This window comes from Heliconius melpomene, chromosome 21, assembly GCF_056956725.1.
Source record: "Heliconius melpomene rosina isolate 202511_hmr_F chromosome 21, ASM5695672v1, whole genome shotgun sequence".
Classification (NCBI taxonomy): domain Eukaryota; kingdom Metazoa; phylum Arthropoda; class Insecta; order Lepidoptera; family Nymphalidae; genus Heliconius; species Heliconius melpomene.
The window spans coordinates 10,417,970-10,431,570 of NC_140409.1; the positions used below are offsets into that span (position 1 = coordinate 10,417,970).

At 31.7% G+C, this 13,601-nt stretch overlaps 1 protein-coding gene and 1 long non-coding RNA gene across 2 annotated transcripts in view; one reads left to right on the top strand and one right to left on the bottom strand.

Moving 5' to 3' along the window:
- Positions 1–11,283, top strand: part of LOC146527227 (uncharacterized) — a 110,225-nt gene extending 98,942 nt beyond the window's left edge. The window contains exons 9-10 of the mRNA XM_085205917.1: positions 4,821–4,934; positions 6,541–11,283. Coding sequence (XP_085062043.1) covers positions 4,821–4,934; positions 6,541–6,605 — 179 coding nt within the window. The 3' untranslated portion in view covers positions 6,606–11,283. The remainder of the gene's footprint in view (positions 1–4,820; positions 4,935–6,540) is intronic.
- Positions 4,780–6,548, bottom strand: LOC146527230 (uncharacterized). The gene is made up of 3 exons (XR_014879261.1): positions 6,406–6,548; positions 6,003–6,166; positions 4,780–4,916 (listed from the first exon to the last, which is right to left on the bottom strand). It is a non-coding gene; the product is annotated as an uncharacterized LOC146527230 (long non-coding RNA).
- Positions 11,284–13,601: the final 2,318 nt, after the last annotated feature.

The window sequence follows — 13,601 nt, forward strand, 5'->3', positions numbered from 1 at the left end:
TCGATTATTTATAAGGATCATAATCAGTTGACTTAAATGTAGAAAGCAAGGACACTTTGCTAAATTACACAACAACTCTCTTAACTAGTTCTATTCGCCTTTACATTAAAAAAATATATAAAATATAAAGATATATCAAACCTATAAAATTCACCAGTATTTCAATATTGGTGAACATAATGAAAGTAAGTACGGATCTATAGGATGAAGGCCAAAGTTAATGTAAAAGAAAAGCCGCGTGTAAAGGGAGACAAGTAGAAAATAAGTTGAAGTGAGCTGTCACAGCCTGTCCATTCCGTTCACTGAGCAAATACATCAAATTAACGTCGGACGCTTTATTTACTCGAAGTACAGTTAGTTCTGTCTGTTCTCGTCAATTTGCTTGGGTATATATTTGGAGAGAATTTTTTCAAAGGATATACTGTAAAAATTGGATGTTTTTTCTTTTTTTATTTCTACCTATGAATATGAATTGATACTAGTAGCAGTATAGTAATGTTTTAAATGTAACATCTTCATCAGTGGAACTTGTAGAAACATAGCGAGCTACAAAAATGTATCTAGAATATCTTTTTTCGTTTCACGCCTTATTCCGTACATAGCTGACAGTAGTTCACCCCTCTGACTATCAAGACAGAAGGGTCCCTTTAAGATAATTCCGTTCCCCACTTTTTACCGAATTCTGGAAGCGTTGGGTGTTGAGTGGCGGTTTTCTCGAGTTGGAATCGATCCCACAAACTGTTGCGTTTACAGTCGCACTTTTGTGAGACTCTATAATGATGATAGAGTAAAAAAACCAAAAACAATTCCAGTGCAGTAAAATAGCGTCGCGTTAAGTTCGAAAACAGACTGAAGGCACAATCATGGAATGATATGTTGTAATCGTAAATGAACTGTTTCTGAGTCCATCCCCTAAGTATAAGATATGTGAAGATAAAAATTATGACCAAAAAATATTGTCTATATCTGAATAATTTAAACATACATGAAACATCTCCAAATTCGAATTCCCGCCATTTGGAAACTTGAAATATAAATAAGTTGTAAAAAGTATATCAGGTAGTAGGTATAATTTAAAAAAATAATACCTATGGCTTACTGTTCAGAGCGCTACGATAAAAATTTTATACATTTCTAAAAATATCTTTATACCCTTTGTGTAAGCATAGCAGGTTCGATTTATATAATTTACCTAGAAAATATGATCATTTACTTTATTGTACATACTCGTATGTATATACAGTTGACAAATTATTGTGTATGTTTAAAACTTTCGAAAAATGACAATTTCTAGGTTTTGCAGTCAGTCATAAGAAGACAAATATTAATAATACTTATTTACATTCATCAATCACTGCGAGTACTCTTTTAGTCTTAGGTGTTTATATATTAAATCATTCAGGCGCTTCAAAATTATGCCATAGTTAAATGATAATACAATTGTCGTTTACTTAAGTAAATGGTAATTCAGGAGTAGTACTTATCTATTATTTCTACTATACTATTTTCGAATAAAACTGGGTTATAGGTAATAGGAAATCAAAGATATATCTTATATAGGTTTGGAAGCTATTCGTGGCGCAGGGGTAAAGAGTGTAACGGTCTATGTGACAGGTTGTGGGTTCGATTTCCACTTAAATCATGGTCATGCAATATGTAATATCTCCTTTTTCAGTGTGGCGTTGTGTTCCACCAGTCAACAATTCCCCAATTACCACGTAGGGTACTGAAAAGCGAACAAATATACTAAATTAAAAAAATATACATCTTTTTTAAATATTGAAATTGCTAAATCTTTTATATAAAATCTACATTACTGCCGCATTGTTCATTAACAGACTGAAATATAGAAGGATTTTTATAACAAAAATTCCAAACAGTTGAAATTACAATTATGCAAATGAAACTGCGTCGTTCTGTGGATTTTTCTGGTCACATAAGCGTCCATGGGTGGTCTGATTAAATTACTAAAAAAAAGGAAATTTTTATCTCTAATTGTTACCATTAAAAAAGTTTTTTTTTTCATTGTTTGGCTATAGTCTTTCTCAATCAAAGCGCATGTGTGGGATTACTTTATTATAACTAAACACATTCTAGTACATGCTACATTACTGGACTCACTATAAAATATAGTATTAAAAACAATACAATTACTTAAGACACGTCCAAAAGAAAACTATCAGCTAACGTTTGTTTATTTACAATCATAAAATACTTTAGGCTTCACGCTAAGGTTGGCAGAGGGAACCTGGGAACCTAAGTTAAGATACTCCGTACCAATTAAGACACTTCTAATCTCTTATTTCCACCAAATTCTTGAGGCTTTGCGTGTTGGGTGACGGAATTCAACGCCGCGTGTTAGTCACACGCTTTAGCTCTTGCGCTTGTACGACGGCCATCTAAGATAATATTTGCTGTCGAATGCCAATATTCTCGTTGCGCCCTGAAGGCACAATCACGGCTGACGGGAGCATCTTGCTCTAGCTAAGATTTAATATTAGATTATCTAGATAGCTGGGCAATAAATAATATACAACGTTTTTAAAATACCAACAAACATGAATGTTAATTTTAATACAGAATAATATTGAGGCAAAGTAATATAAATATAATGGGAAATAGGAATAACCTACTTTTTATAAATCTATCCAAGTGGAAAAGGCTTATTTAACAATTTCAATACAAACAATTTTTCCATGTGACAAATTAAAATTAGGAAAAAATATTATTTTTTAAAATTACTATCCCATTTTAAAAAAAAAAATCACATTTAAAATTGTATTTCTATAATGTTTCCTATTGCATTTGCTCAACGTAAGTAAAAGCTTATGTAGTATGAAAAAGCTTTTTATATTGGATTTAATAAAAGCTACACTTACCACACAAGTTGGAGTCGCATGGATTCGAGGTTTTATTTATTTCAGTTATTTAACACAATGTTACACTCAGACAATATGAGGGAAGGACGATTGAAATAATTAATTTATATCAAATATCCACCTAATTTTCTGACATGTTAACATAACATGTTTAGGCCGTCATGGTGCGGGGGCACCAAGTGTGTCTGTAAACGCGACCAGTTGCAGGTTCGATTCCCACTCGAAGGAATTAAATATTTTTTTAAATAAATAAATTAGCTTCACGTTGTATCCCGCATACAGCAAGGTAGGCAAAGGGGACTTAGTGTAAATAAAGAAATGGAAATATAAATTTAAATATTAAAATATTTACGTTTATATTTCCATTTCTTCGCTCTAGTGTAGAGACAAAGCGCGGCGTTGAGTTCCCCCACTCAACACGCAATGCCTTCAGAAATCACACTACACTACCTACTTCCTACACCTACACTAGGTTCCTTCTGCCTACCCTGCTATATGCGGGATATAGCATGAAGCTAAAAAAAATGTAAACATAAAAAAAAAATTACAAAAAACCTTCACATAAACAAAGTAATTAATATGCCTAGTAATGTTACCAGTTAGATAATAAATAATGTATGTTCCATGTGTTCTTTTTTAAATCCCCATATCAAAAAGAAATAAGTAAATAAAATCATTTGATTTCATCGCTAGATTAATTTATAGGCAACTTTTGCAAAATCAACCACCCTACGCACTGAATAGACTTTTTGTGGTAATTTAAAAACTAATTTTCGTTTGAAAATGCTGTAAATTACACGATTTCGGATCGCTTTGATCCCAATTTACAAGTTGCATGGACCCGAGTTGGGGTAAGGGTTTCTCTTGGTTCTACAAACTGGGGCGTGAAATTGGCTGACTTGTTTAAGTCTAAATGAGCCACAAAGAATCATTAAAATAATGAACAGGTTCCTTGTGCGTTGAAAATTCCTACAGTTGTGTCCCATGACAAAAGAAAGATGAAAACCATAAATTACTGAGATTTTCAGTACATAGCCTGAGAAACAAATCGACATCTGTTATACTAAAAATACACACATACAATACATATAGGTTATCAAGCAACCACGAGACAGTAACTTCTCGTCAGAAAGCTTCGAGTTTTCCTTGAAGTTGTTAATCTCCTTCTCTCTGTCTGACTTTTCAAGCTTCATCTTTATTAATACTTTCGTTTAGTGCTTTTACAGCTTACACTCTTTCTTTTTTATCTCTCTTATGCTTACCCTTATTTGATTTCTTGCCTACCTACCTACTTTATTAAAATATTAACTTAATATATCTATGCATATCACAAAAATTATGACAAAATATATTAAAATATACGCCGATTACATGTCACGAAGCGAACGCATCGAAAGGGTAAAAAAGAGTAAGACTTAAATACGATGTAGTTTAGGACCCTAGCGAAAAAGGAAAAAAATATAGAACAGTTTACTTTATTGAAATATATAGGTATATATAAATAAAAAAGTAATAAACATTGTGCATTTCTGGCACCTACTATATATTTTCAATCCCTAAATCAAAGAGACTTATCTAATAATGTTTTTTTTGATGGATTACAAAGTTCGTTTATACTTAAAAATATGTTTTACTATTTAGACAAACTACATTAAAAAAATTAAACAAATCATATGTTACATAATAATCATTTAAAATTTGCATGATTTTGACGCTGATTTAGGAAAGGGTATTTGATTGCGCATGAGATCGTTATGATTTTAAACCACTCTAGTCTACTAAAACTATACTAAATAAACTTAGTAATACTATTTTAAATTCTATATGGCGAAATATGAATACACATAATGTTTTACATTTAACATTTCTATTGGATGACAGAAATTTAATAATTTGTGGTCTGTTATATCCCGAAATTAATATCTACCACGTTTGTTACAGCATCAGTGTTATCGAAGCCAAGTCGTTCCGCTGTAAAAAAGCATGTTCAGTTTCCTGATGAACAAAGCTGCATTGAGGAGGCTACTGAGGCACCTACTGGTGAAGAAAAACCAGGTAAAAATTATAAATTAGAAATTGATATAGAATTCTTGCTGGGCAAGGCCGACTCGTACTTAACCAGTTTTTTTTATTATAGCGAGATGTCAATGTGAAATTCGGGTGGAAAACGGTTAACGGAGTGTCTTAGCTATAGTCTCAGAATCTTTGTCCCATATATGGTACCATATACTTTAAAAAATAAAGCGGAAAATATATATTTCATTATAGATTGTGGGTTCGATTCCCACTCGAGGAAATAATATTTAATATTTTCATTTCTTCGCTCTGGTTTCGAGGCAAAGCGCGGCGTTAAGTTCGCCAGTCAACACGTAATGCCTACGGAATTCGGCGGAAAGAGGGCAGTAAAGTGTCTCAACACTAGACTCCCTCTGCTTACCCCGTTTCGGGATACAGCGGAAAGCTGAATAAAAAAACTATATTATAAATTACTTAACAGAATTTTCTTATAAATGCAAAATCAAACGAGGTTAGTTAGTAAACAAAAATAACGATTCCCGACATGTGACACACTTCTCGAACATATTTAATGGCCTGTCTAACTTTCCGGTAGCTGAAGCTACACTGTTAATGAAGATCGCTTTTTGGTTGTTTAATCGAAGCCTCTTCCTCCTCTAGTGATCTTAGTGTGTGTAGAGCTAACCAACTTTATCTTATATGATTTACTTCGTAGTTAACAAGTCTAAATGCTTTTTTAAATAATAAATAAAAATTGTAGAGATAAAAAATAATAAAAAATTAAATCTAAATGCACACAGCAGATTAGGCAGAGGGAACCTAGAGTTAAGACACTCCGTTCCCCACTTTTTACAACGCTTAAATAAAAAATAATATTATCTTATAATAGGTATTAGTTGTATAATATAAGCAATAATTTAATTAATATTATGTGATAAGGTAAAAAAGGGTGCGGATCACGTGTCTGTAGTGGTATTGAACTAATAAATAAAAAAAAATATTATTTGAATTTTGAAATTTTTTTTTCAAAAATTAAAAAATATGTTGTTTTTACTTTGTTACTGGAAATATTGGTTAGAAATGTAATCTGTGTTCATAGAAACTTACAGTGTATGTATAGAGGCTCATGTCGTCGCGAATGTTACGGCGAAAGCATTCAAGTAATTTGCGACAATCTCTGGAGCAATTTAGCTTACACGTTGTGCGAATGTTCTAACGGTCTCATAATGTCTTGAAATTGAGACATTTTAGGAATTTGATTTTAAATCAACCTGTAGAGAAATATATTGGTGTTATTACTTTAGTAGAAGTGAATTCAAAGGCATATAAACTTAGGCTTGCGGACGAAGCGGCCCAGGTCGGCTAGTATAATATATAACTTTTTTTTTCAGCTTCAAGCTACATCCAACTTTTAGCATGGTATAGGCAGAGTAAACCTAGTGTTAAAACACTCCGTTTCCCACGTTCCGCCGAATTTTTGAGGCATTACGTGTTAAGTATTAGAACTCACCGCCACTTTTGCCTTGGTACCAGACCATCATTTCATTTCCTCGTGGGAATCGAACTCATAACCTATTTTGTGTCCCTCCACTACAACCGGCCTCTAATCCGGTCATATATCTTGACCAATATAATAAAATTCCAGACACACGCGTAATCAGCTCGTTATGGATGGAGCTGGAGTCGGAAGCACCAGCACCAGAGCGCTGACGGCGGCGCAGCGAGCAGTACTACCGGCCGGTGTCGCGCGCGCGCAACGAGCGTCGCAAGATGTCCGCCGCCGGAGTGCCGCCCGCCAACACTAAGGATTCTTATCTCTAAGTCTGATTGCGACGTCGCTTTAAAGATACTTTGTAAATACTATATACATGTATGTTAATTTTGTTACTTTGCATTACTTAGAGGGTTAGGTAGTTATGTTGATGTGTATGTATATTTAAATATTATTAAATCGTATTACAGTGAAATTTTATGAACAGTAAGGCCAAACTTAAATAAAATGTTATATTGTTAGTTATAGGTATTATCTTTTTGTCAATAATACTAAAAACCTTCATTTTGAAAATTTCATACGTTAATCGATGTCAACAAAAAATCTCAAGCTGTAATACAGCGTTCCAACGTTAGGAGACAGTTGAAAAAAATTAAGAGAGATTTAAGTTCTCTCTTAGAATATTTATTATGGGTTTTATTGTGAGAATTTTAATAAATAACTAAAAGTATTTAAAATATTCTTTTCATATGTTTTGTAAAGAGCTCCTCGTTAGCAGAAGTGGATGAAAGAAAATAATAATGAGAAAAATATAAAAAATAATGTCGGACCACAGCGCGCATGTTCTTCACCGGACAATAGGTGCATTGTATGATCGACAAATGCATTGTGATCTCGGACTTCGTTAAGGCAAGTGATTTTAAAATCCTGTTTCGATTTACAGTCTCTCTTTGAATTATTCAAAATACCCTTATTTATATGGAAAAAATGACGAGTTTAACTTCTTTGGATTTTTGATAGTTTCGTTTTTCGGAGGTGGCCTATAATTTTATAACTTGTGGGTTATTATAGTATCGGGGTGATGCTTTGCTGCGAGATTTCACATTCAACTCTTTTATTGTATATTTAATTTGGTTATTTACTCTACAAAACAATAGTGGAACATCATTTCACAATTGCATTTGTAGCGAATAAGCTCAGGGCGCTTATATAGCGTGTTAATAATTGATATTTATAAATAATATTAATACTTATGAAATACCCCTACAAACTTTTACGCAGAACTCTAACATATACTGATAAAATCTGAATAGTGAGCTCAATTCCTCTTGTTACATTTATTACTTTTCAGTACAATAAGTATAATAAAAATGAGGAAAATGGAATATATTATGAATATTACATTTTCGTACTAGCTTACCACATAAGCTCTATTCAATATGCATAGCTGTTGAATATTGTTATTAATTATTCGTCCTCTACTGACTGTCCACTCTAGATCTGTCCTAAAACACTAAAAGTCAGCATTCCGTGTTATAATTATTTTATCAGCTTCACGCTGTATCCCGCACACAACAGGGTAGACAGAGGGAACCTCGTGTTAAAGCACTCCATACCCCATTTTCCGCCGAATTCTGGAGGCATCCCGTGTTGAGTGGTGAAAATCAATGCCGACACCGAAGCGAAGAATTGAAAATATTAAATATTTCATTTCCTCGAATGGGAATCGAACCCACAACCAGTCGCGTTTGAATCACACGCTTGTGCCCCTATACCACGAGTGGCCTCAATATTATTATAATTATCACCGTCAATAGTAAATATTAAACAATTCTTGTGATATTCCTATTGTTACTGGAAGTAGCAACGGATGTAGGAAGACAATTTCCTTTTAACAAAAGGAACTTGTATAATTCCTTCCTGTTCTATTATACAATATTCTACTGTATCATTGTAATTTGCTTCTAAATTTTAATAAGGTACTTGAATCGTTATTAGAAGTTACAAAAAGATTATGTTTAATATAATTCTGATATGTCAAAAGAATCTCAATAGTAAAATGGATTATATCATTTTTTATCATATCATTTTTTATTTATATATGTTGGGAGAAATATTTTTATTAAACAAGCCTAACCTTACATATTAGGAAATTAAATATTTAATGCTTTCATTTCAACACTCAAAGCCTCCAGAAATCGGTTTAAAGTGGGCAGTGTCGTAACACTAGGCTCTCTCTGCCTATCCTGCTACATGCGGGATACAGCGTGAAGTTGAAAAATAAAAATGTTCAAATTTACGTTATTACAACAAAATAATTACTATCCTCTTTATTATATTACAATTAAGAAGCGTCATATTTTACATTATGTCTTAGAAAATAAACGATCTGTCGAACACTAATATTTATGAGTTACGCCGAGACTGTCGATTGTCCCTTTGTTTTGATATACGACTGGATTTGTTCTTAATAGCCGAAGAAAATATTTTTCCTTGCTTAGTTATGTTATTTTATAGGACTAATTGACTCAACCATCTCAGGTCTTAAAATAATAAAACTCATTTCAATTAACTAATGTGTAATGATAATCTATAATGTTTCAGAAATTTGAGCGGTAAAATATAATTATTATTGTTAGTTAACTAATAATAAGCAATCTCAAAACAAATCTAAATGAACAAATGTGACCAAATTTAAGGACCAGTAGCAAGTCCATGTGAAAATAAGGAATAAGAATATTAATAATCATACAACTCGGTAGTTTGCTTTTAAATATTATTAACGGCAAAAGAAACTATATTCGTTACCTATTTTTTATTTCACTACTTATTTAGTAATTGTTAATAACGACGTTTAATTAATATTAATGTAATATAGAGTTTTATCTCATCTTTAATTGTAAATAAGTGCATGTTCTAATTAAAACGTTTCTTAGTTTTATAATATAAAATATTATTCTGAACGTATAATATTTTTTTCTTTATTTTTTTCATTTATTAGATTATAAGCCCTCCCAAGGTAAATAATAGGCATGTGAATAAAAATTTTGGCTAGTTATAAAATGTACGTATATACTCGTATACATACTTGCTTACATTTCAATGTTAGCGAGAGTTTCAAAGTTATAACCACATTTCGCTGTTGTTTACGCGGCGCGGAGAATTTCGTGTTTCAACGGATGTGTCACATATCTTTTGTTTCATACTTCCAAAAAAATGAAGTATCGTTTTCATATATCTCTTCGCAAATGAAATATTTGATATTTTCAATTCTTCGCTCTGATGGCGTACAAAGTGTGGCGTTTACTTCCGCCACTCAACAAATGCCTCAAAAATTCGGCGGAATATGGGGAATGGAGTGTCTCAACACTAGGTTACCTCTGCCTATCCTGCTGCGCGATACAGCGTGACACTTAAAAAATTATCTCTTATCGTTCGTTACTAATACAGTATTGAAGTAGATTGTAAATGTATTTAGGTGTATTTGTAATTAGATATACTACAGAATTGTTGCTAAGGCTTCAGAATTTTAATAAATATATCATAAAGATATTCCTTAACTATGAAATGTTAAAATTATATTGTGAAAGAATTTATGTTATAAAATATGTTAATTTTATTATTATTATAAGTGTAGGTATCTTTAAGGCGAATGTTGCCAGAGTGAACAGGGTACTGAGTGAAGTAATGTAATATATGAGGGGAAAAGTGTGTTTAATTTAACTGTATTATATAAATATAACTCTAATAAGTATATATATATTAGACCTTATTCAAAAATGTAGAATCAAGTTGAGAAACTAGATTTTCATTACAACCTAACAAAATTATTTAGTTGTGTATTTCTTAATTTTTTATTTTCTTAATATTTTTTAAAACGAATCGAATTTAACAAATATCTATGTTATGTGTACAGTATATATAGGTTTTGCACTCCAAATTCAATACTTTTTACACCTCGAATTCGTACCTACTTTTAAACTTCTAATTTACATTTATTAAAAAGCTTTGAGCAAATAGTTTAGCAATTGAGTTTTGTAGTAAATGTGTTAGTTTCAAATAAATATATATATATTTATTTGTATATTTAGTTGATAAATATATATATATTTATTTGAGATGTAAAAATACGTTTTTGAAGTCTAAAACGGTAAACTTGGTGCGTAAAAGAAGTTGGAATTTGGACTGAAAAATCTATATATTTATGAACATTGTATTTATTAATATTTAAGTTAAGAATGAAAATGTCCTATAAGGAAAACGTTACGATTGGATTTAGTAAGCGACGGTTCCTGGTCTTCAATGAACTTAATGTTATATAGGAACGTATGTACTTTAGTGTAATTAACATAGAAAATAACCATAACCATAACCAACCATATTTCGTTAAATATTTTCGCTGCAGTACTTGAAAAATACATTTAAAAATGACAAAAATCAATACATATTGTGCAATATATAGAGTAATTATTATAGATAAGTAAGTATGTACGAAATATTTTAAAAGAACTGAAATATTTTCTATTACATGAATAATTTGTACTAATATCGTTAATGTCGTCGCGCAAAATTATGTTTTGTAACTTGACATTTACAAGAGGTCCGGTCGTACGAATTATATACTAATGAAAACTTAAATCGACATTACATATTTTAAAAATATCTAATTATATTTTTATTGTTTATGCTACACGAGGTAAAACGCGAAGCTGAAAAAAAGATAGTTTTAACGTACGACTGCTAGATGCAAATTCCCCTATAAAAATCCTATAAATGTTTATTGTAACTATTAAATCTTCGAGGTTTCCCCGTATAGTTATAGTATGCAATAGTTCTGTCTTTTGTAAACCTGCAATGTAACCTCAATTAGATCGAAATAAATAATAAAAAAGTAAAGTTTTTTTTTTACCTCTCCCAATACTGCATAGGTATTTTCTATTTAAAGTTGGTGGTGAGATATTTATCTTACATTTAATAATTTAAATTACACATGTAGTAGTATTCAACATGTAGTGTCTCAAATAAAATAACTGTAAATGTAAATGAATATCGCCTGATCTCCTCACAGTGAATACTTTAAAATTATAAAAACAAAAATATCTGAATATAATCTAGGTCGAGTATTATATCTTTTACATTCTCTTTATGTAACATAATATTATCCATACCTATATTATAAATTCGAAAGTAACTCTGTCTGCCTGTCTGTCTGTTTGTCTGTCTGTCTGTCCGTCTTTTACGCAATCAGGGCCAAACCGCTAATTTAATTGTGATAAAATACTCATATAGAGATACTTGAGGGCCTCTTGATGAACATAGGATACTTTTTTTTCTCATATATATATTGTAGCATGTATTATGTTTATAATGTGATAGTTAATATATATATTTTTCTGATATTTTAATTTTTTTTCTGTGTTGCGCTGTGTTGTTATTCCGCTGTTTGGCACTCATCCACTTCCATAGGTTGGCTGGAAGAGATTTCTTTCAGAAATAAGTCCGCCATTGTAAACATAACTTTTTAACTGTTTTCTTACTATTTATACATGTGCAATAAAGAATATATATATGTTCGATATATACCCATATATTAAAATACTTATTAATTTGACATGCAATTTATTCCGCCATGTTAATAACAACCGTCGCGTCGCTAAGCAACGATTTGCAAAGTTTGTTGTTAGAAAACGTCACCCAAAATGAGCTTGCTTAACGCATCTCTCTATTGAAAACTGAAAATAATTTAAAAAATATATTTAATAAATATTCGTACAGTTGAAGCGGGCGTAGCCGCGTTCGGGTCAACTAGTACTATATATATCTAAATTTTTCTTTGTTCATACATATTAAAATATCCCTATGGGATACACAGCGCTCACAGGCTGTTTTATATTACATACATAATATTATATCAGACTTTAAAAAGGCTGATAAAATAAACACGTACGGCTGTAAACATTATTACTTTTAAGCAGATATATCCGGGCAATATGCTGAAACACAGGGGTATCAAATAAAACGAAATTGCTTCCCGAACGAACCCCATCACTTTAATTGGCCCTAAAAGATACGTATTTTGGGATTTGAACAACAAATACATAATATGAGTTTATATGTATGTAGATGTAGATAGGTGTTCGATTATTACGTAATAATTGTTGACTCCTACTCACTACGACTAAAGTAATAGTGTAGTGATCCTAGTAAGAAAATAATATATATTTTAGAGGTCGTTGGAGCACGGGCAGTAACGTGTGACTGTAACGCGCGTTGTGAGTTCGATTTTCACTCGGGTAATGAATTATTATTTATTAATATTTTTATTTCTGCGCTCTGGTACCAATACAAAAGTGCGGCGTTGAGTTTTGCCACTAAACACGCAATGCTTAACGAGCGAACGAAATCTCTTAACACTAGGTTCTCTCTGCTTATGATACAACGTGAAAAAGTTTAAAGTTAATTTAGCTAAATAAAAGTGAATAATATTAGCTATTCGTAGATTCACACTTCATTTGTTTGAAAGGATGGTTAATGAAAGAATAGTGAAAAAGGAGAGATAGGAGAAGTCATCAGTTTACCTTTGAGAACACAGTGTCGATGGAACTGGAAAACATGTGAAAAGCATGAGATCCCCCGATATAGTCATACATGCCTTATAAAGAGAAAGAAATTCAATGGTTCAGTTAACGTCAATCTTGGATTGTTCGACATATCTATCCAATCTCTAACCTGCATGCCAATAAAAATGAAGTACTTCGATAGGTTATTGGCAAGCTAAACTCAAAAAATGGATTGATATTTCAATCTATGGTTGCAATTTATGGATTAGGATTGATTATTAACATCGGGCGTTAAAGGATCAATAACTTACCTTCAATACTACAGTGGTGTAGAGTTTCAGCACATACAGCAATCCTATAGTAAACAACGCTTTAAAGGTAAGTATTAAAACCATAAAGGAATGAAACAATAAATGGATATAATATGGGTTCGATCCCCACTCCTGGGAATTATTATCATTTCTCCGCTATGACATGGTTACAAATTCTAAGTGTCTAAGCACTAGGTTCCCAGGTTCCCTCTGCCTATGAAGCTAAAAAATAAAGCTTTAATGTAGTTAAAAATCAGACTCTATACGGTGTAAAATAATATAATTAGCGTAATGTCTCCACTTGGCACCAGACTGATTTTAGCATTGCTATAATACTGCTTGC